At 33.1% G+C, this 21,437-nt stretch overlaps 1 protein-coding gene across 1 annotated transcript in view; it reads left to right on the top strand.

Moving 5' to 3' along the window:
* LOC145293964 (uncharacterized) overlaps positions 1–16,692 on the top strand; it is a 77,418-nt gene extending 60,726 nt beyond the window's left edge. Inside the window, exons 2-4 of the mRNA XM_080140839.1 lie at positions 7,101–7,224; positions 12,715–12,770; positions 16,022–16,692. Coding sequence (XP_079996965.1) covers positions 7,101–7,224; positions 12,715–12,770; positions 16,022–16,159 — 318 coding nt within the window. The 3' untranslated portion in view covers positions 16,160–16,692. The remainder of the gene's footprint in view (positions 1–7,100; positions 7,225–12,714; positions 12,771–16,021) is intronic.
* Positions 16,693–21,437: the final 4,745 nt, after the last annotated feature.

Here is a 21,437-nt window from a genome sequence, read left to right as displayed (position 1 = left end):
AGTGCTGATGTATGGAAGTGAAACCTGGCCAGTGAACGTTAAGACCTTGCATTGCATGAAAAGAAATGATATAAGAATTATATGATAGATGTATACATGAGTCTTGAAAACAAATTTAGATTTGATATCAGAAGAATATTTAATCTGAACAGTATAACGATATGATGCAGGACAGGAGACTTCTGATATGGTTATTTTAAAAGATTTTGAAAGAGGAGAGAACTGGGGTTAGTCGATGTGGAACAGTTAAGGTAATAGGGTCAGTTCACAGGGAAGGCCAAAGAAAACATGGAAGAGAAAAAGGGATTAATAAGTACCTGGTCAGAGACAGGTTAGTTTGGAGGTCAATTTCTAAAAGCTATCTAATTCATGCCAGCATATGAAATAAACGTTAAACCAAATATAATGATCTTTCAGGCCTGGTCTGGAATCTTGGGAAAATCTCCATCATTCCAGTAATTATAGGAGATACTGGACTTATGAAAAAGAATTCCAAAAACTCCTTAGCAAATATACTCGGTGAACCAAATGCAAGAGATACAAACAATTGCACTTAAACAGACGGTTAGAACCTTAAAAAGATCTCTTGGTTGGAATGTATAAGATAGCGTGTGAATGACTGCCATCCCCAGCTAGAACAAATTAAAAAAAAAAAAAAAAAAAATTCTAGGAATTATTGTTCATCTTCTTTATATATATATATATATATGATAGATAATGTGTGTGTGTATTTTTCTTGTGTATTATAGAAATTGATATTAACAGTTTGAACATTAAATTAAAATTTTATAAGGGTTGAATTTTTCAAGAAGTTTAAAGACACCATTAAAATTTTTCATTTAATTCCATTGGGCAATAATCAGTTAAGTCTATAAAATAACTGAAATATATTTGAATGTAAAGAAACGAAATTCAGTTTGTTTGCTTTTTTTTTAATAATTTTTTTGTTCCATGATAAAATTAAATCAAACAATATCCTGTAGAATGTTTTTTTCCCCCAAGTTAAAGCATTGCATTTAAATATTTTTTATTTGAAATAATTTGCTTTTTTTTTTTTTAATAATTGTTTCAATTTAAATCCAGTTTTTCACAACTATCTGAAAACTTTTTATTTTTTTTTTTTTTTAGAAACAACATTAAGTATTTTTTAATTGTGTCTTGACCTCATACCGACCATATGTGATTTATTTTTTAAGTAGTAGTTTTTTATGTTTTTTTTTCAAAACATATTCATATACACAACATATAACATAACCATTAAGAACGAAATGTGCTTGGAATATATAAGGGAATCAATTTTTAAAAACTGCAATTGTTAATTGAAACGGCTCTAAAACCTTGATTCATCATAGATAATCTTATTTTCAAATTTATACACTAAGTTTAAAACAGATCTATAAAAAATGTTATGCTAACACTTTTTATTACTTGACCTCTTGTTACAAACTAGCAGGGCTACCCAGCATTGCCCAGTGCAAAAGTGTGATATATTTCTATTAAAACTTTTCTCTCTCTATCTGTGACTCTGTCATTGCTCTTCTCTCAGTTTCCCCTTCTCACCCACTCTTTCTTTTCTGCCTGGCCCATTCCTCGATCTGATTATACACACAGACAACTCATTTTTATAGATTTCACGAGAAATGAGTCGGCATATGGGAATTAACTCCTTCATAAAAGCAATTACTTTCTTTTAGTTTGTACATAATCTGGTGAACTCTGTGTCAGTTTAGAGTCAAAAAATGAATAATTTTTTTCTGCATCTTAATTATTATTCAGGACAATACTGACTAAGAAATACCAACTTTGTTGATATTTGTTTTTGTGGGTTTTTTTTTTGGGGGGGGGGGGTAGTTTTAGCTGGACATGCACCCAGACGAATGCAAGAAATATTCAAACAATTGCACTCAAAGGGACAGTCAGAATCTCAAAAAGATCTCTTGGTTGGAATATATAAGATCACGGGTGAATGTTTGACATCTCCAGTTTGAACAAACTGATAAGAAAATTGAAAAACAAAAACACTGCTCTTTATATTCTAGATTAGCAAGGGTGCCCGGCATTGCCCGGGTGTTTAGGTGTAAGGACCCTCAGGGGAGGGGGAGATCAAAACAACAGTAACGGGGGTGCCTGGCTGTGTGTAGATGGTGTAGTAAGGAACCCCCGGAGGGGTGTAAAAGAAAAAACAGTGATAGTAGGCAGGCAGGCTTGAACCCGTAGTGTGAAGGTTAAAAAGAATTCTTAGCCAATGTCTCCATCGCCCGATCGGAAGTTCAGAATGTTGAAATTAAGCATAGTAAATCAAATAGAACACAATGACTTACTAAAAAAAATAAAATGTCAACAAAAAAGCCAATTGGCCAATTTTTTTATATTGAAGGACGGAACTTTAAAACATTACAAATTTCATTAGGATCCATCACTTCTGTCAAAAGTTTTTGCAAGACATACAAACATACACACACACACACGCACACACATTTTGCCTTTTCTATATTAGACTAGCGGGGGCGTTTAGATCAAAACAACCCTGTTTAAAAAAAAAAATTTAAAAAAAAAAAAACGTTGCCGGGTGTTTGGAGGTGTAAAAGAAAAAAAAGTTTTAGTAGGAAGGTAGGCTTGAACCCTGAAGCCTTGACGCGAAGATGGAAACGAAAGGAAAAAAACCCTGAGACCTAACCATCTCAGCCATGAGGGAAGAGGAGGTGATAAGTGTCTAACTTAACGTTTATAAAGTGAAATTGACAGGTGCGAAAAAGTTAAGTCGCGTGATGTTTGACCTAGTTTTGCGCTGCAAGCCAGTTTCTGTTTCGCCCGCCCCATCATTCGCTTTTTTTATACTCAAAAGCGTAACGAAGACGAAAATAGCGCGTAAAAGTCAGGCAAATTAAAGATAGCCGCAACCCCCATTCTTAAATCATAGATATTATGATTTAGATAGCATATAAAAAGTTTTAAGGAGTGAGCTGACTGAGAAGCCCAGCGGAAAAAGCCTTTGGCAGACATACACAAAAATGCACACACACTAACACACATTTTCGCTTTTATATGTATAGAAGACTAGCGTGAGCGTCTGGCATTTATCCGGTCTTTGTAGGCGTGTTAAAAAAAAAAAAAAGTGGTAGTAGCGAGGGGGAGGTCAAAACAAGTCAGCAGCCCATGTGGATGGGGTGTTTAAAAAAAAAAAAAGTTGTATTAGGCAGGCAGGCTCGAACTCCTGACACGAAGACGGAAAAGAAAGTGTAAGAAAATCTGATGCGTTACCGATACTCCATTGGAAGTTTGTAACATTGAAATTAAGAAAAGTCGATCAAATCGATATGATGATATGAGGGCTTGCAAAAAATGGCGATGCAAAAAAAAACCCTCCTTGTAGAAAACGGCCAGTTGAGGGTGAAGGAATTAGTGTTTTTTTTGGCCAATTTTTTTATATTTGTTGTCCGAAGGGTCAAGGTTTAAAATGATACCGGTTTGGTGAGGTACCAGCACCTCTGTCGAAAGTTTTTGCAAGACATACAAACATACTCTCACACACACACACACACAAACATGCACACATTTTCACTTTTCTATATATAGAAGATGATGCTAGTTTTTATATTTTTTCCAAAGCAAAAATTTTTAAACATGATCATATTTTAAATTTCTTTCTATAAAAAAAATCTCCACATGGGCAGCACTAGGTGAATAGCATTAGTTAATTTTTTTTTATACTCTTCTTCCTCCTAAACAAGACATATTTTCATTATATTGTAAAGAGCTACTATTTGGAACCATATCTACAGGGACACTGTAGGGAGTTGGGCAACGAAATGGATGTTCACATTACATTTAAACTTCTTCAGGTCAGTGCAGTCAGGAAAGCAAGAAATTGGTAGTAAATTCCAAAAGTTAGCAGTTCAAGGGAAGACACTATTAGAGTAGAAGGCTTTCTGGCCTCTAGGATCTGAACAGTGGAGGGGTGTGATTTTGCTGCTTATGTTATTTGGAGATATTTACGTTGACGAGACACAAGTGCTACGAGTTCATTAGATGGACTTACATTACCATTCTGAAACCTCAACATGAAATGAAGTAATACAAGCTCTTAATCAATCAGAAAGAGTTTATCTTTAATTCAAAGCAAGTGTATTTCTTTCTTGTAGACTGTTTCAAAATGGTTATTAGAGATGCCATAGCAATTAACCAGTCAGCAAGTAGGCCTGTTAATGTCATATAAAGAGTGCATTGGTCTCCTCACAAGCTATTGTCAGTACGTTTGCTACAACAGAAAAGCTTTTGTTAACAATATGAGGTACAGTTAAGATGCCATTCATATTCACAGCTGACTCAAACCATGTGTTTTTATTCAATTTAAGTAATAAAACCTTAGCAAACATTCAAACAATTGTTTTACTTATTTGCCAATTCAGGCAAGTTCTTATCACCTCAAATGTTGATTTGGCTGATTTATTCTGATAAATTCTTAGGAATTTAAATTTTTTTTACTTTTTCATAGGGAGGGTCTTATATTTTACTAAATATTAAGCTTTCTTTGTTTATCTTTCTTTCATTAGTTTTTGTCTTTTTCTTTTTTTCTTTTCATGTCTTTCTTTGCTTGTTTTTTCTATTTTTGTTTGCCTTTTCTTTATCCTTTTTTCTTTATCCTTTTTTTTTTCTGTCCTTTTTTTTCTGTTGTTGTCTCTTTTCTGTCGCTGTCTCTTTTTTTTTTCTGTCTTAAATTTGACAACATACTTATTCCATTTCATGCTGCTTGAGCATGTTAGGCCACATGAGTTTGCGAGTGGTAGTGTATATGCTGTTGCTGTGTTTAGATCATAAATATTGTTGCATTTTCCAAAGTCATTTAGCCTAGAACCCTGGCTGAATTTGGAACATATGTGTGTAAAATCTTATGGGGAAAACCAGAAAGATAACTGTGTATTCAGCTTTTTATATTGGATGCAATATTTGGAGGTGAATATTTTTTCACTTGTGGAAGAAAACCGCTGATTGAGGTATTGTCTAATGAATACTTGTAAACAACATTCACTGTTGCTGCTGCTTTCTGTAGATTCAGAAATCTTTCAATACATACCCATGACTAACACGACAAGCACAAAATCTGAATCCTTCACTGTTGAAGTCTATGACGGAAAGCCTTCTATTCTCAGAGTTTCTTCCCTTGGATTGCTAGATTTCCCTCTCTACAATAATCGTTTCATCAGTTATGTAAGAAAAATAAACCTATATATATATATATATATAATTATCTTTCACGATAAACATATCATCCAGGGTTGAAACACCAACTTTGGAAAAAAAAAAAAAAAAAAAAAAAAAAAAACTTTTTACCATTTTTGGTCACAATGTACTTTTAATAATGTCTATATGGATGAATGAATGAATGAATGAATGAATGTCTAAAAGAAAAAACTGTTTATCATATCAGCCATATCATTTTTAATTTTTGTCTGTGAAAAATTCCAAAATATGATAAAATTACATAGAAAACTTCATTTCTGAACAAATCTGATGCCATTTTTGGGTTCCTTGGATCAAAAAATTTACCTGAATGAATTTTCAGGATCATATTCTAAACATAATTTCTACAACTATGTACCTTGAAAACAGGGCTATTAAACCTGACATAGTGATATAGAGCAAGAAGAAGCAGTAACCTTAGAAGTTAGTTTCACCAATGATGCTGGCTTAAACAGCTGAGTAGCAAAAGATAACAAAATACCAAGGTCTTATGTACAACGTAAAAAGAAACTGGAATTTTAGGAAGTGGACTAATGAAAGAGTTTCAAAAACTACCTGGCAAATATACCTGATGAACCACGTGCAAGAGAGATACAAACAATTGCACTCAAAGGGATGGTTAAAGACCCCAGCTTGAACAAAATACAACAACAAAAAAAGAAGTATTCAATAAAATATAATTATTAAAATGATACCCAGGCAACATTTTGTGCGATTTACGCAAAACAGAAAATGCTCTAAATCGGCAACTGCTTAGAGTTACATGCTTGATTTTTCAGGATTTCTTATTTTATTTTTTTCGTATTTTTTTTTTTATGTCAATTTGTAGTTCAAGTTACAAAAAAATCTGAGTATATTGGTTTCAAAATTTAAAATTTCTGGATTCCATTTGTTTATATTTTTTTTTTAATCCCAAATTCTAAAGCTAAACAATTCTTGTCATTCTTTACTTTTTTTTTTATATTAACACATCAATCAGACCAAAATGAAGCATTAAATCTAAATTTTTCTCTTGTAATTTTATTGAAAAAAAAATATATATAATTTGTATGTGTGTTTGTATGTCTACTAAAAACTTTTGTCAGCTGCATCCAACCAGGTCGAAACCAGTACCATCTGAAAGAGCAATATCTTGGATAAGTTAATATGTGGAAATTAGAAATAAAAGGTTAATTCTGTAGTTGTCAACTGGACCATTTCTTGCAAGAGGGGTCACTTTTGGCATCGTGATTTTCGCAAGTCACGTACGTGTAGCAAATTGAAACTGTTTAAAAGATGAAAATCAACTTTGTAATTTACTATTAAAATTGTTAAAGATCGTAAAAAAAATTTCTATATAAAAAACTTGATCAATTTACGCGATTTTTGGAATGTGACATTTTTGTTCTGTGATGGGTACATACATCATAAAGATTTTCTGCATTTTTGTTTAATTAGGTTAAATTCCTGACAAAACCAAAAAAATTTGGCAAATTATTAAGGTCTTTCTTTATTTTTCCCTTGCAGAAGGAAAATGATTTCCAATCTTTTTGGAAGTAACATTTTGTTCACTTGTTTGACCGAAACTGAACACGTGTTGACTGTTTTTTTACCAACTAGACAATTTGTAGAAATGTTTTCTTTTATATAAACTTATTACATTGGAATAAACGGTGACTCAACTATTTTATTTGGGTTATTAGTACATGAAATAATCGAGAAACTTTATATTATAAAACCTTTTTCATTAAAAGTGGGTGAGATGTTTTTCATATGTTGGAAAAAGGTTTTTTACTTTTTATTTTATTTTTTCAAGCAAACTATTAAAGAATTAAACTTTGTGATACATTCCTGAACTTTCCTCTTTGTTTTTCTTTCAGTGTATGGACAGTCGAAAATGTGTTGGTGCCATTGTATGCAAGCTGGACATTCACAAACGAGTTATAAGACGAGGTTACATAGCAATGCTTGCAGTAGATGCTGAATATAGAAGACGGAAAATAGGTATGTCTGTTTTATGTCGGACATAAAAAAAACGAGATTGGTAAGGAGGAGTAAGATTTTCCAACTGCAGAAAAGCAGAATAATTAATGTATTAATGCTGTGTTTAAAAGACTGACGACAAATGCTAATGTATAAGAAATATATCTTTTTATTGTTTGGTTGCAGAGAAACAAGTAGAATGAGAGAGATGGTTGGAAGAAGCACGGGAATTGATTGAGGTTGACCTTTTGTAATAACTAGCCAATAGACTCTGATCTCAATTTGGGCTAATTTATATAACATTTTTGGACACCTATGCATTCATTTGTAAAAAAATACTCCTTCTAGGATTTTGTCTTCATCCCTTATAGTTTTTTTTTATTGACAAGAGTATTCTCATCTGCAGATAAACTCTGCGGGTGTTTCAATTGTGTCGCTTTGTCAATCAACTGCATTTTATTTATTTCTTTTAATAATACATATGAAAAAATTGAAATTACTTTAAATATCTCAATGGTATAAAGAGAAAGAGCTTGGTCTGAGAAAGAGTCTTAAAAAATTTTAATCTGACTAAAAATAAAGAAATTATGACTATTTTTGTGCCTTGCACGATTGGATATTTGTTCCCTCATTTAGACCACATGATTTTCGTCATATTTTTTACACTTTTTCAATAAAAATGTTATACTATTGTTAAAACACAAGATTAAGCGATGAAATTTACCATAAGTGTATTTTTGTGCAAGAAATCAGAATGTCCAGAAATTAACATTTTTCAAGTAATCTGCAGTAAATGCATATAAATCTACTACAATAATTCAAAAATATCAGATATCCATGTAAGAAAAGATGTTAGAACTCCAAAGTTGAATTTTAATGCACTTTTCATGGACAAGAAACTGAACTTTAATTTTAGGATTGAATACATTACGACATTTTTCTATTTCTATTGCAAAATTTTAAAAGGGTGGGGGTGGGGAGTAACTTCCATTATTGGCAAATTTTGAAAAATGATAAGGCTTAGATTTTGAACATCAAGTTGCTTATGCAAACGCAGGTAAATGAAACTATTGAAGTTTGACTACTTTTACATAGCTTTTTGCATATTTTTTACTAAGATTAACTTTTCTTTTCTTTTTTTTTTTTTTTTTTTTTTTTTTTTTAATTTTAATTTTTCTAATTTTTCAACTCAATAGTTTTAAAGCAGTTATCCAATTTTTTTTCTATAGGAGATAAATCCTGTTCATTTTTTTTTTTCTTTCGAATCTGGGTGGGGGGCACTCAGATTTGGGGTTCATGATAAAAATAAGTTTTCTATTGGGAGGATGGGTTCACTCAAATCTGAGTTAGTAATAAAATAAGTCATTATTTGTTGTTTTTTTTTCGTTGTTTTTTTTTGTTTTTTGTTTTAAATAACTTTTCAGCATGAAAAATATTAGTGATGGGATGATTCTAATATTTTCCTGATTCTGACACAATTACAGTTCTATTCTAAATTCTTGATTCCAATGCAATTAGCAATTCCATTTCTAAAGTAAAATTTCATTTTTTGCTCTCTTTCCCACCCCATTTAGCATAGAGTCCTTGTTTAATTTTAAATGTAAATATATTTTTTTTTTTTAATTTGATAAACTTATTGATGTTTTTTGTTGTATAAAAATTTATAATAAACTTTGAGATTTTCATTGATATTTATCGCTTACTCCCTATTTTTTTCTATTTATCCACTCTGGCTATTTTACTGAGTCATTTTACTTAAATTCGTTATTATGATTATAAATTTTGATTTTATTGGTAGTTTAATATAAGTAAATATTTATGATTTTATCATTAGTGCAAACCAAATAAATTTTTGTGAGGAAAAAAGAAAGAAAATCAAAAGAATCGTTTTTGGAATTAGAAATTAGACTTTCAAAATATTCAACTCTTTATTTTAAAGTCTTCCACTATTCAGACTTTCATTGTTCTTGTGAGTTTTTTTCAAAATCTCTGACCCCAACTTGACACCCATTGGATATTGATAATAAAGAATCTGTTGAATTTACTTATGCATTAATATCATTGAAGAAGATCGAATATGGTATATCAAAGGAAAATGGCTTTTTTTAAATATAGGGTGTTTTTTAAGGGAAGCAAACTTTAAATTGATAACTCTGTTTTCTTTAATTACAGATTTGGCAACTATCGGTTATTTTGAGTTCAACTTGTTTTGGCAATCCATCCTGTGATTTCAGCAGGATGGAGCCACACAGTGCACGATAGGATCAATTTACTGAGAGAAACATTGAATGAATGAATAATTTCACATTATGGCCTGTCAATTGGTCACCTCGTTCATGTGCTTTAACCCCATTAGATTATTTCCTTTGAGGATCTGTAAAGTCCAATATCTACACTGATAAACCAGACACAATAAACCACTTGGAAGACAATATTCGATGCGTTATTGCCAAAATAAAGTCTTATTTAATGTGCAGAGTTGTGGAAATTGGATCTAGATTACGGCATGTATGTGAAAATGCTATTTAAATTACGATTGCCAAAAATCAATCTTTGGAATAAACCATATACTTTTTTTTTTTTTTTTTACACGGTGATCACCACTTATCAAGGCCCGGAAGCCACTCAGGGATAAGGGTTATTGCAAGTACATTACGTTAGTGTGGAGATTTGATGAAGTGTTTACTTAAGGGGGCGGTTCATTAAGAATTTGTTAACATTAGACTTGAAGACATCCAAGTTGTAGTCCAGAGGGAAGCAGGCAGACGGAACAGAGTTCCACAGGCGTGCAGTTCTAAGAAAGAAGCTTTGTTCATGGAATCCGCGTTTTGATTTAGGCACAGATATAGAGTGGGGGAAATTTTTCACAGTGGATTCAGCTAGACGGGTGTTTTTCGTGAAAGATTGGCGAAGGGGGACCAGGGATTGCAGTTCAGACGAGCACCTGCCATGAAAATAACGATAAAACAAGGATAGACTTGCAACGTCTCTTCTGTGGGAGAGGGGTTGCAGGGTAGAGAAAAGGGCATCCCCCACTAAACCACGAAGTCTATTTTGTACTCTGTCAAGGCATGATAGGCTGTTTTTGGCAGCTCCTGCCCAGATATGGCAACAGTATTCCATCCTTGGCCGTACTTGGCTTTTATATAGATAGAGAATTGCATCAGTAGTGAGATATCTTCTGGAGCGGTAGAAGGATCCCACCATCTTTCCAGCGACCTTGGCAACAGACTTGATGTACGTGTTCCATTTCAGATCAGGAGTAAAGGTCAAACCCAGAAGCTTGTCAAAACACGGGGCCTCACCCAGACGAGAGCCATCCATCACAATTGATGCCAGCTGGAGATCAGAGCGTTGATGATGTAAGGATAGGAGTTTGGTTTTGGATGCATTAAAGGTAACTAGCCACATCTTCCCCCACTGAACCACGCGCTCGAGATCAGAGGAGAGAGAATCAGAGAGAACTTCGTCATTTACAGCCTTTGATGTGTTGCCGTAGATGGTCGTGTCATCAGCATAGATGTCAACGAATGATTTAAGTATGTGTTTAGGGAGGTCATTGATGTAGATCAGGAAGAGAGTTGGGCCCAGGATTGACCCCTGAGGGACTCCAGCATTTATATTGCAGGCCTCCGATTTTTGTCCATCTACCACTACTCTTATGAGCCTATCGGAGACAAATGATTTAATGATTGAGAAAACATTTCAGTTATACCGTAGCTGGAAATCTTGTGAAGTAGACCCTTATGCCATACCTTGTCGAAGGCCTTTGATATGTCAAGAGCAATTGCCCTAGAAAGGAAGCCTTTGTCAAGAGATTCACTAATCCTGTGGGATATAACCGTCAGCACATCTGCGGTAGATCTTGCAGAGCGGAAACCATATTGTGTGTCACTAAGAAGGTTATTCCTGCTGAGGTGGTTGACTATTTCTCTATTTAATATTGATTCCAGCAACTTACTCATAACACAGAGAAGACTTATTGGTCTGTACTGAGAGGGAGATGACTTATCACCTGAATTCTTAAATACAGGGCAAACTGATGAGGTCTTCCAGGGGGTCGGAAAGCACTTTTCCTTAAGGCAGCGCTTAAATAGTTTCGTAAGTATGGGAGCAAGTTCTGGTTGAAGCTTTTTTAACACTATAATTGGGATGCCATCAGGACCAGTTGCTTTACTGGAATCTAGGTTTTTTTATTAGCTTGGCGACCTCATGCACGGATATTTGTATGTTACCTAGCTTGTTCTGTGTTATAGGAGGAAATATGGGGAGTTGATGGTCTTCGTCGCATAGGGTAGAATTAGCTGCAAAGTTCTTTGCAAATAGTTTGGCCTTGTCTGACGCTGACGAGATGACCTCTGGTCCATTGATAATGGTTGGGATAGGATGCACATTTCTGTTCAGGATCCTATTTGTTATTTGCCAAAACTGGTGGGAACCAAGCCGCTGATCAGCTACCTTGGATTTAACAGACTGGGCATATAGCTCTCTTGCATTTTTTATTACTCTTTTACAGTGGTTGCTGGCAGTCCTGACAGCAGCTTTAGTCTCAGTGCATCTATTACGTTGGTAGCTATGGAAAAAGTGATTTCTGTGCGCGATAGCAGCAGCACATTCTGGGGAGAACCATGGCTAGCTGTTAGGTTTTTGTTGGAATTTTTTAGATGGTATGAATTGGTCTATGCCTACAATTAACCATTCAGTCAGATCTGATACTATAGAGGACACTTCCTTTTTAAACATGGAGTGCAGAGGTAAATCAGATATGAATGTACGGAAGCTATCCCAGTCAGCCATAGAGTATCGGTATACAGTACGGTGGAGGGGTACGTCTGGGGGCTTCTTACATTTCGTTTTTATCTTAACTGATACGACGGAGTGGTCGGAGGATCCTAGAGGAGAATGAACGGTACATGAACATAGCTCAGGAGAAGTTGAGAGAAAAAGGTCTAAGAGGCTTGCATATTGATTGGGTGTATCGGGCACACGTGTGGGTTCGCGAACAATCTGAGTGAGGTTATAAGCAATGGCAAAATCATGACAAAACCTCCCCTCATCATCTGTCTTATTTGAATGGGTCAGCCATTCCACGTTATGGACGTTGAAGTCACCACAGATGTGGATGTTAGCCGAGGGATGTGAAGACAGTATGTGGACTATTCTATACTTGTATAATAAAAATATTTTTCTGTGATTTATTTTAATCTACAAAACACCCTGTACTAAATGCATAAAATAAATAAATTAAATACATGTATTTAAATCGTCAGGGGAAGGGGGTATAATTAATTTACATATAGATGAACTTGTATTTTGTATGGAAGAATCTTTTAAAAAAAAAAATCTTTAAAAAAAAAAAAAAAAAACGGCTCTAACCTTTATAACCCAATCTCTTAAATGTTCGGTTGAGTTCTTTTGTTTCCATTTAAATGCTACCCCACTCTCTCTTCTTCTCCTCCCTCTATTTTTCCCCTTTCTCTTTTTATACATTTCCTTTCCTCTTTTCCTCAGGTTCCAATTTAGTGCTGAAAGCCATCAGGGCCATGTTAACAGATGGTTGCGATGAGGTGAGTTGAACAGAGAAACAAGGTTATACAATCTGATAAAAAAACAAATTTATGGAATATGCATTTATTTGATAAAGTACAGAATGTTGAATTGAAAATCATATCTAGATCAAAGATTTTTTTTTTCTCACTCTTTATATATTTAAACTTATTTCATAAAATTCAGCTTGCTTTTGTTTTATTTATCTCAAAATATTTTCTAAAAAAAAAAAAACTATTTGATTCACTTGATTCTATCATTAATGTATAAAACTGAAATGTTTTTTTTTTGGTTCTTGCCCAGAATTTCTCTCCATATTGAAAAAGATAAATATGTATGATGTCCGTACACGTGATGAAATGAAAATATCATATTCCAAAAATTATGTAAATTGATCAAATAGTTTTATTTTTAAATCTGAAAATCAAATTTCATGAATATTCAAAACGTGTCTGCTATTTTGCAAAATATCTGGAGAAACAAAGGTAGATAACTCAAGAATATTTCGTACTTGATTTCTGTTGTAGTGCCTACGAATTCCAATTAATTTGCTTAAAAATGATTTTCTTTATAAAAATAAGACTATATAATCAATTTACATGATTTTTGGAATGATATTTTCGTTTTGTCACGAGTACATCATACAGGTTTTTCTTTATTTTTGTTTTGTAATATAGGGAGAATTCTGGACAAGAACCTGTTTTTCTTATAAAAAAAATGCTCTAAATGGAAAAAAGAAAGAAATTATTTTCAAGATAATTTTATCAACAATCAGTTTTTATATGTAGTAATTTGTCAACAATTTATTTACTCTTCTAATCTATTGTCCATGACAACACCATGTAACCATGCCGGTTGTATCATAATGGAACAATTGTGAACTGACTCAGAAGTTCAGTATTTTTTCTCTTTTTTTCTCTTAAGCTTCAACGATCGTAAAACTTGAATCTTCTAAGGACATCTTTTATAACTGAAAGATTTCTTGAGTATTATTCAATATATTTAATGGGATGAAAATATTTTAAGTATTCAACACTTATGCCGTATCCACATAAAAAGGCAATTCAAAAATGTTACCCCCCCCCCCAAAGGATTATTATACAAAAAGAATGTCTGAAAAGAAGTTATTCTAAACAACAAATTGTTGTTTTGCCTTTCTGAGTTCCTATTACTTGTCTTTCCGCAAGGGCAAAGTTAGACACAGTCAGTTTTTAATATAAATAAAATCGACCCCCCCCCACACACACACACACACCTTCTCTAAAAAAAGAACCTTTGGATTAGAACAAAAATTTAAACAGGTAGTTTACATCAGTGGTTCCCAGCATTTTTTGTCTGTACCTTGTCAAGAAATTTCCCTCAAATCTTGCATCCCCTAAAACTTTTGAACTCACAGTAAAGTACATGGTTGGATTGAATTTATTCAGCCATGTATTTAATAACCACTTAATAACAACATTTAACTCTAAAATGAAAGCGGGAAGTTAGTGCATTGCCGGGGGGAGGGAGGGAGGGCACAACAAGAGTAACATATCGTCAATATCTTATTTCTTATTTAAACTTTCCTTGCGCCTCTTGGAAAATTGTCTTATCCTTGTTGACCAAATGGAGAACAGATAGATACTATCCTTTGAATTATTTATTTGCAAAAATAAAAAAAATATAAATCACGAGGTGGGGCACCCAGCTTTGCCCAATCATAAAATACGCTTAAATATGATATTTTAATTTGTCCAAATTTCATATATATTATTATAGAGTTGTGATTTCAAAAGTTAAAAAAAAAAAAAAAAAAAAAAAAAAAAGGATGAATCGAAACTGTAGCATTCAAAACTGGTGACATTACCATTGTACCGTAACACGCATATGAACTGGTTAAAAATAAACTAAGATGTATGTACAAAATGTGTAATAATAATTTTTTCAATTTTCACCTCTTAAAAACTATTTTAACTGGCTAAAGACCCATAAAAGAACGATCAATAGAATATCCAAATCATTTGAGGCCCCTATCGCCACTCTGCAACTTTTAGTTTCAGAAGAGATAGTTTGAAAATATGGAAACAGACAGATAGACAAACATAGTGAGTTTTATAAATTAGATTTACAAATTACACATTGTCATCAAAAGTGTGAATAGGCAGTAATTAACCTTTGTCTTGAATATTCTTGGCTAGATTCATTACAACCACCACAATACCACATTTACTCAGGGAGGGAGTAATCCTAGCTAAAATATCTCTTGAAATTTAATTTTTTGTACAAATTCAGATACTACACTTTGATCCCAGTCCAAATGCCATGAATGTAGTTTTCTGTATTATTTGGATTATTCGGACCCTTCTCATCTTATTTTCATAACATTTCGGATAATGTATCCTCTGACCTTTTTCAAGTGTATCTTCTCTAATACTGGAATATGCACAGGATTTCAAACAGGACCCTTTATTTAATCCACGGGAGTAGCATGCTCTTGTTCCATCAGCCACAACTGAGTAGAAATCTCAAGTACCTATTTACTATGCCTCCCCACGGGACAGAGTTAGACACCAGGGTCGTTTTTTAACGTGGAGTAGAAATCTCAAGTAATTCACAATTGTATTCTAAGTATCTTAGTCCACACTGAGCATTGAACCATTAGCTTCCAGAAGAATGTCCTTTAGAACTGAATTTTACCAAAAGTTTCTGTAATTCCACGAGTTTTTGATGAGAACAGTAGTTTGAATAATCCATATTTATTATCTTAAAAATCCTAAAAAATAATATGCAGCTTTCTGTCTTGCTTCTATGCACTGGATTCTTTTGGGATGACCCTCGGCTCCAGTATTACGACCCTTTTTGATGGCCCAATTTGAAATAAAGGAAAAAGTGACATGGCAGATTAAGCGAATAACGAGGTTGTCTTTCTCCGACTGGTATTGCTGTGCATGCTCAGAAAATTATGGAGGATTATATTTTATTTTTTTTAAATTACTCCAGACAAGGCATGAAGCCACTTAATGTCAGGAGGTCAAAAACTATAATAAATGGTGGATGGGTAGATTCCAATGCAATAAGCAACAATTATTTCCTCTTTGTCAGAAATATTCCTCATGGAATGTGAGGACTAAGGCTGACTCTCCTAATATCTTCCCAAGATCTCATAACACAATGTGCTTATTCCTCTTTTCTCCATAGCCCACATAGCACATTTAGTTCGTTTACTTTTCAGACTGACCTTGTATACATTTTTTGTTTTATAATTGTTGATATTTTTCTTCTTTCCCTTTAGGTGGTGTTAGAAACAGAAATCACGAACAAAGCTGCGCTGAAACTGTATGAAAATCTTGGCTTTGTGCGAGACAAGCGACTTTTTCGCTACTACCTAAACGGGGTCGATGCTTTACGGTTAAAACTTTGGTTGCGATAAAAGGCAGTAAATAAATTATTTCTTAGAGGGACTTGCCATCACTTGATACCGTTTGTTTCTTCCCCGTTTTTGGCAGATTAAAAAAAAAAAAATAGAAAAAAAAAATCTCTGAAATTGGAATTTCAAGCGAAGAAATCGTTCCTGTTGCTTGTGTGAATTTTTCTCCTGTCAAAGATGGACAGAAAGGAGGAGAGAGAGAGAGATTAAAAGGGGAGGTTTCTGTTGACCCTACTTACTCTCTCCCTCCCTCTCTCTCACAACCTCCCACTTTTTTTTTTCCATTCTTTCTCTCTCTCTTTTTTTTTTTTTTTTTTATTTTTTTTATTTTTGTCTTTACATTAAATCACTCCTTCTCTTCTTCCTAGGTCTCCCAGACTGGTTTAATTTTATATGGAGAGAAAAAAAAATACAAAACCTGTTGCTTTTGTTAATTGTTATCAGAGGACACTGGCAATAGAATATTGGGTGTAAGTGTTGACAATTTAATTATCCTGCTGGTCCAAATTAAAATAAAATGATCCCTAGATATCCGACATTGTCAACTTTACATTTCACAAATTTTGGGGGTATGGGTGCGTATCAATTTATATAAAAAAGAATTTTTAAATGTTTTTTTTTTTTTTCCATATTCAGATTATATTAAAATAACTGAAATGGAAGTTGGCTCAGTTTGTTATTAATTTAGATATAATTTTCTTTTTCTTTCCATTAAAAAAAAAAAATTTTAATTGGTCAAAAAAATATCTGATTTCTAAAAAATATTGTTTTTAGTCTTAATTCTATAGCTTTCGTTCTGTCTTTATTTATATTGGCAACAGTTAAAATAAATATTTGATAAAAATTTCACTTGAAAATAATCTGAGCCCTCCTACTCTTTATAACTTCAGCATTTAGGTTTATAATTAGATTTTTTTTTCAATAGATGTTTAATTTTTTTTCTTCCATCATAGAAGGAACGAGATTGGGAGAGGGATGAGGAGAGAGACTGAAGTTGAAGCTTTATTTGGGTGAATAAAATTTTACATAAAGTTACCCAAATAAATTCAAGGCTTTTTTTATTGTTATTAATAATATGCTTCCACCCCCCCCCACCCACATATTTTTTTGCTGATATATATAATGTAAGTAATTGAATTTGTCAAAATCAGTCTTTCATTAGCAATTTCTTGCTTAAGTTCTATTCCCTCCCTCAAAGAATGAGGTAATGCTTGGGAGGATCGCTTCATGACAATAAAACAAATATTACCTCCTCCCCTAAATTGAGTGTTAAAAGATAGTGCATTAATAGAAGTAATAGTAGAGTTCCGGCATCAGACAGATATCAAATTTTCATTCGTAATAGATTATCATTAAAACAGAAATATCTTATAAAATGTCATATCTTAATGTGACACTTGTAAATTCACAGGCTGTGCACAAGTCAAAAAAAAAGGAGTGAAGCTCGTAGATCCTGCCACCACCACGAAAAAAAATTGTCATTATAACAAGGGAATATTCTTTTCATTATTTTGATCCTCGAGTATATATCAGGTAATATCTTGTTTTTATGTAGAGTAATGTGGTTCTAAATTGAATAACTGTGTCTAACTGTATTGAATATATACTCGAGAATCAAAACAATGTAAAGAATAATCTCTTGTCATAGCTTTAGTCATTATTTATGATGCATTCAAATTCTTGTCTTTGTTCTCCTGCCTTCAGTTGTATGGTTCATTATGGTGATTTTAATTGGATTGTAATTGATAATTTGTAGTAAGACTACTTTTCTCATCTCTAATATTATTTTCCCCAACATTTTAACCGATATAAACTCCCACCTTCTTCAGGTGCATCTTGTCAAACTCTGGAAATCTGTATGGAATTTCAAACTGAACTCTTTATTTAATCTATAGAAGTAGATTGTTCTCATTCTGTCAGCCACAACAGGTTAAGTCATAAATAATTCTTAATATTGCCATTCAATATCCAGAAGACACACTTAAAACTGATTTCTACTTAGTACTATATGTTCTGCCCGTTCATAGCTGGTGGAATGAGAGTTAACTTCTCCTTTAACATAAAAAGTGCAGTTGGACATTTCAACAAGACATGCCTGAAGGAAGTCGAAGGCTGCATCAACTAAAAAGTTGTAAGAATAACGTCCAAGATGAGAATTTGATTGCTGTTGAATATTTGGGTTTATTTACTGACATCAAAATCATCTGTTTATTTATTTTTTCATCAACCAGCAAGGCTACCTGATGTTGACTGGGTGAGCAAAACTTTTGGGTATCAACGTTTTGGAAAATATATTTTGAATTCATGTGAAATTTAACAAGTTCAGCTAGTCTTATTTTTTGTTGTGTGTAAATTTAAAAAAAAAAAAAAAGTACTGTTTATAGAAGTTGCTTCAGACAAGGCATGAAACCATTTGATGTAAGAAGCTAAACTGAACCAAACATGATTCACACAGACAAGAGATAACTCTTGACCTTGGTCTTAAAAAAAAATAAAACAAAATAAGGCTATGGTAGGAAAACTGAGCAAAAAGAGTGTTCTACAAACTTGCAGATTTTGTAAAGTTACTGGAATGGGAAGAAGTATTATGTAGTACTTGAATAGCAAGATATACGATATACAGGATCGTTGGATGACTAAAGTTAAGCAATGTTGAGCCTGGTCAGTACCAGATGAGTAACCATCTGGAAATACCAGGCACTGAATGTAGGAGTACGTTGAAATCTCCCCTGACGGGGATATACAAGCAACTAAGGACTGTTTATGAATTTGATATTCCTATGTAATTTTCTTGGAAGGAAGCCGGTTTAACCCATCTGAGATGAGTGCCACTTTAGTATGGTCAGATAGCTGAACAGCAAATTGAAAAAGACCACTAGTTTAACTAGTCCAATGAGCGGTAACAAAGGAGGCATGGCATAAATCTGATGATTATGAAGGACATATGCATATTTAGTATTTATTGAAGAGGTTGAGATTAGCAATACCACATATTGAGAGAGAGGGCGCAGAGAAGAAAGGATGGGGTCAACCAAATTATATATATATGCTTCTAAATGTCAATGACCTTCAACTGTTGTAGGTTCACTGATTAGTAGAAATAGAATGTTTTGTTGTTGAAAAGAAACCAGTAAATATATTCAGAGAACTATAAGGAAGGACATCTCTACTAACCAGAGGATCCTTTACAAAGCAGTTTTATTAGATTCTTTTAATATGAAAATTCTGCTTAAAAGTAATACATTATCATTTCATGAATTGAATGGATATAACCATAAATACTTTCCATTTAAATTTTTTTTTTAGATTTGATACAAAGTTAATGGAAATTATTTTATGATTGTTTTTTTAAAATGTTTTGATTTGTTACACTTGACCCAAATTATTAGTATCAACTTGCAACGGGACAATTCCAATATTTTTCCCCAAATTCTGATAGAATTACTGATTTTGTTCTAAATTACCAATTCAATTACAGATTCCAATTCTTTTAAAATGTCTGAATATTTAGTTATAAAGTTGGGTGGGTCTGAATTACCATAAAAAAAAAACTTGTGTAATTAATGTGCATATACTTTTGCAAATGTAAAAAATACATTATAGATATTGGTGTATATTACAAACCAGATTTCTGTAAATGTTTTCTCAGGTTCAACCAGCACCTGACATAAACCGTCGGAATATACTGAGCAACTGCTTATCCAATCTTAAAAACACTAGAAAACATAACAATTATTGAAGAAATTAAATGATAAACAATTTACTGTGATATTTTTTTTGAAGTTTGAAACTTTTCTTGCAAAAAATTAAACTTAATTATTTATTTATTTTTTTTTTTCTATTTCAAGAGAGTTTTAAGAATAGAAGTTTATATTTTTTTAATAAATAGCAACATTGAATTGTTAAGGAACCTATTTTATTTTGTTAGGAGGTAACTGTACCGCAGAAGACGATTGAGAAGACTTACTGGAAATGGAAGAAAGCTCCCCAATCAGGTAGTTTTCTATGTGGTTTATGATGAGGATAATTGGATTATTTCCAAAGTTTTATCTCCACATAATCTCCAATAGGTAGCTATTGAGAGAAACTCTCATCTGGTTCCTCATTTTTTTTTTTTTTTTTTTTTTTTTGCCCCACATGATCAAGATCTACTAAATACAGGCTATGGTTCACCTATTAGGTGGTGAAATCCTTCTCCTACTTGACTGTATGCTTTCCAACAGTTTGATATGACCCTGGTCCCTTGCAGAATGTATTTTTTTATTAGAGGAAGAAGAGTTTCAGTGTGGTGGTTTAATACAGTAACCAAAAAACCCTCCTTCTCAGCAGGGTCATATCCACCGAAGATCCAGAGCAGTGTGAGGGATCTCTCAACGTTATGTTTCCGTTAAAGAGAGACTCAATACTCCACCATATATCTTAGGCCTCCAATTTCTAAGGAATTAAGCCCGACAAATATCTCAGAAAGTTCCTCCAGTCGGCAATGGTATGTTCAGAGGCCACCCCACATTCTCTCTTCCTACTTTTTTTGTGGCTATGTCGTGTGCTCACGGGTAGATTCTTTATGGTTTTGATGATTTTCATTCACACTTGTTTGAAGGAGTTCCACTTTTATCATCCCGTATTTGTGTACCTCCAACCGAAACCCTCAGTAAGAGAGACTCAATTTGTAGCCACACATGTCTTACACCTCCTTTCAGATTTAATTAGTTTTGTTTTTTGACAGTACAACTTCTTCCAGTGTCTTTAGTAACTTGTCCAGCCTGGTTAAATTCATTGCAGTGTGCTGCTTTATGAGTTAAAATAACTAGAATTTTTTTTTTCTTCCAAAAGTTGTCTGCTTATTATGTGGCTTCTTATTAGATGATCGCATTTGGTCTCCATTTCTGATTGGCTGATCAACTTGTCCAGTGCTCGGCTTATTCCAGTAGTTTGTGTAAGTTTCCAGTTCAGCACTATCAATCATTTATGAGAATTCAGTTTGTAATATGCACTACTACCAAAAAAAAAAAAAAAATTAATGGAAATTATTTTATGGTTATTTTTTTAGTGTTTTAGTTTGTTAAACTTGACCCAAATTATTAGCATAAACTAGCAACGGGACCATTCCAATATTTTTCCTGATGATTCTTTTAAAATGCTTGAATATTTAGCAATAAAGTTTTTTTTTTGGGGGGGGGTAACTTTTTTAGATAACCATATAAAAAAAAAAAAATGTAATATGTGCACATATTTTTGCAAACATAAATACATTTATGCTGGGATATATAAATTTTAATGG

This window comes from Euprymna scolopes, chromosome 15 (genome assembly GCF_053919585.1).
Source record: "Euprymna scolopes isolate OS-2025 chromosome 15, ASM5391958v1, whole genome shotgun sequence".
Classification (NCBI taxonomy): Eukaryota; Metazoa; Mollusca; class Cephalopoda; order Sepiida; family Sepiolidae; genus Euprymna; species Euprymna scolopes.
The sequence above is the reverse complement of the archived record's forward strand: the minus strand, read 5'-3'. Positions and strand labels throughout refer to the sequence as shown.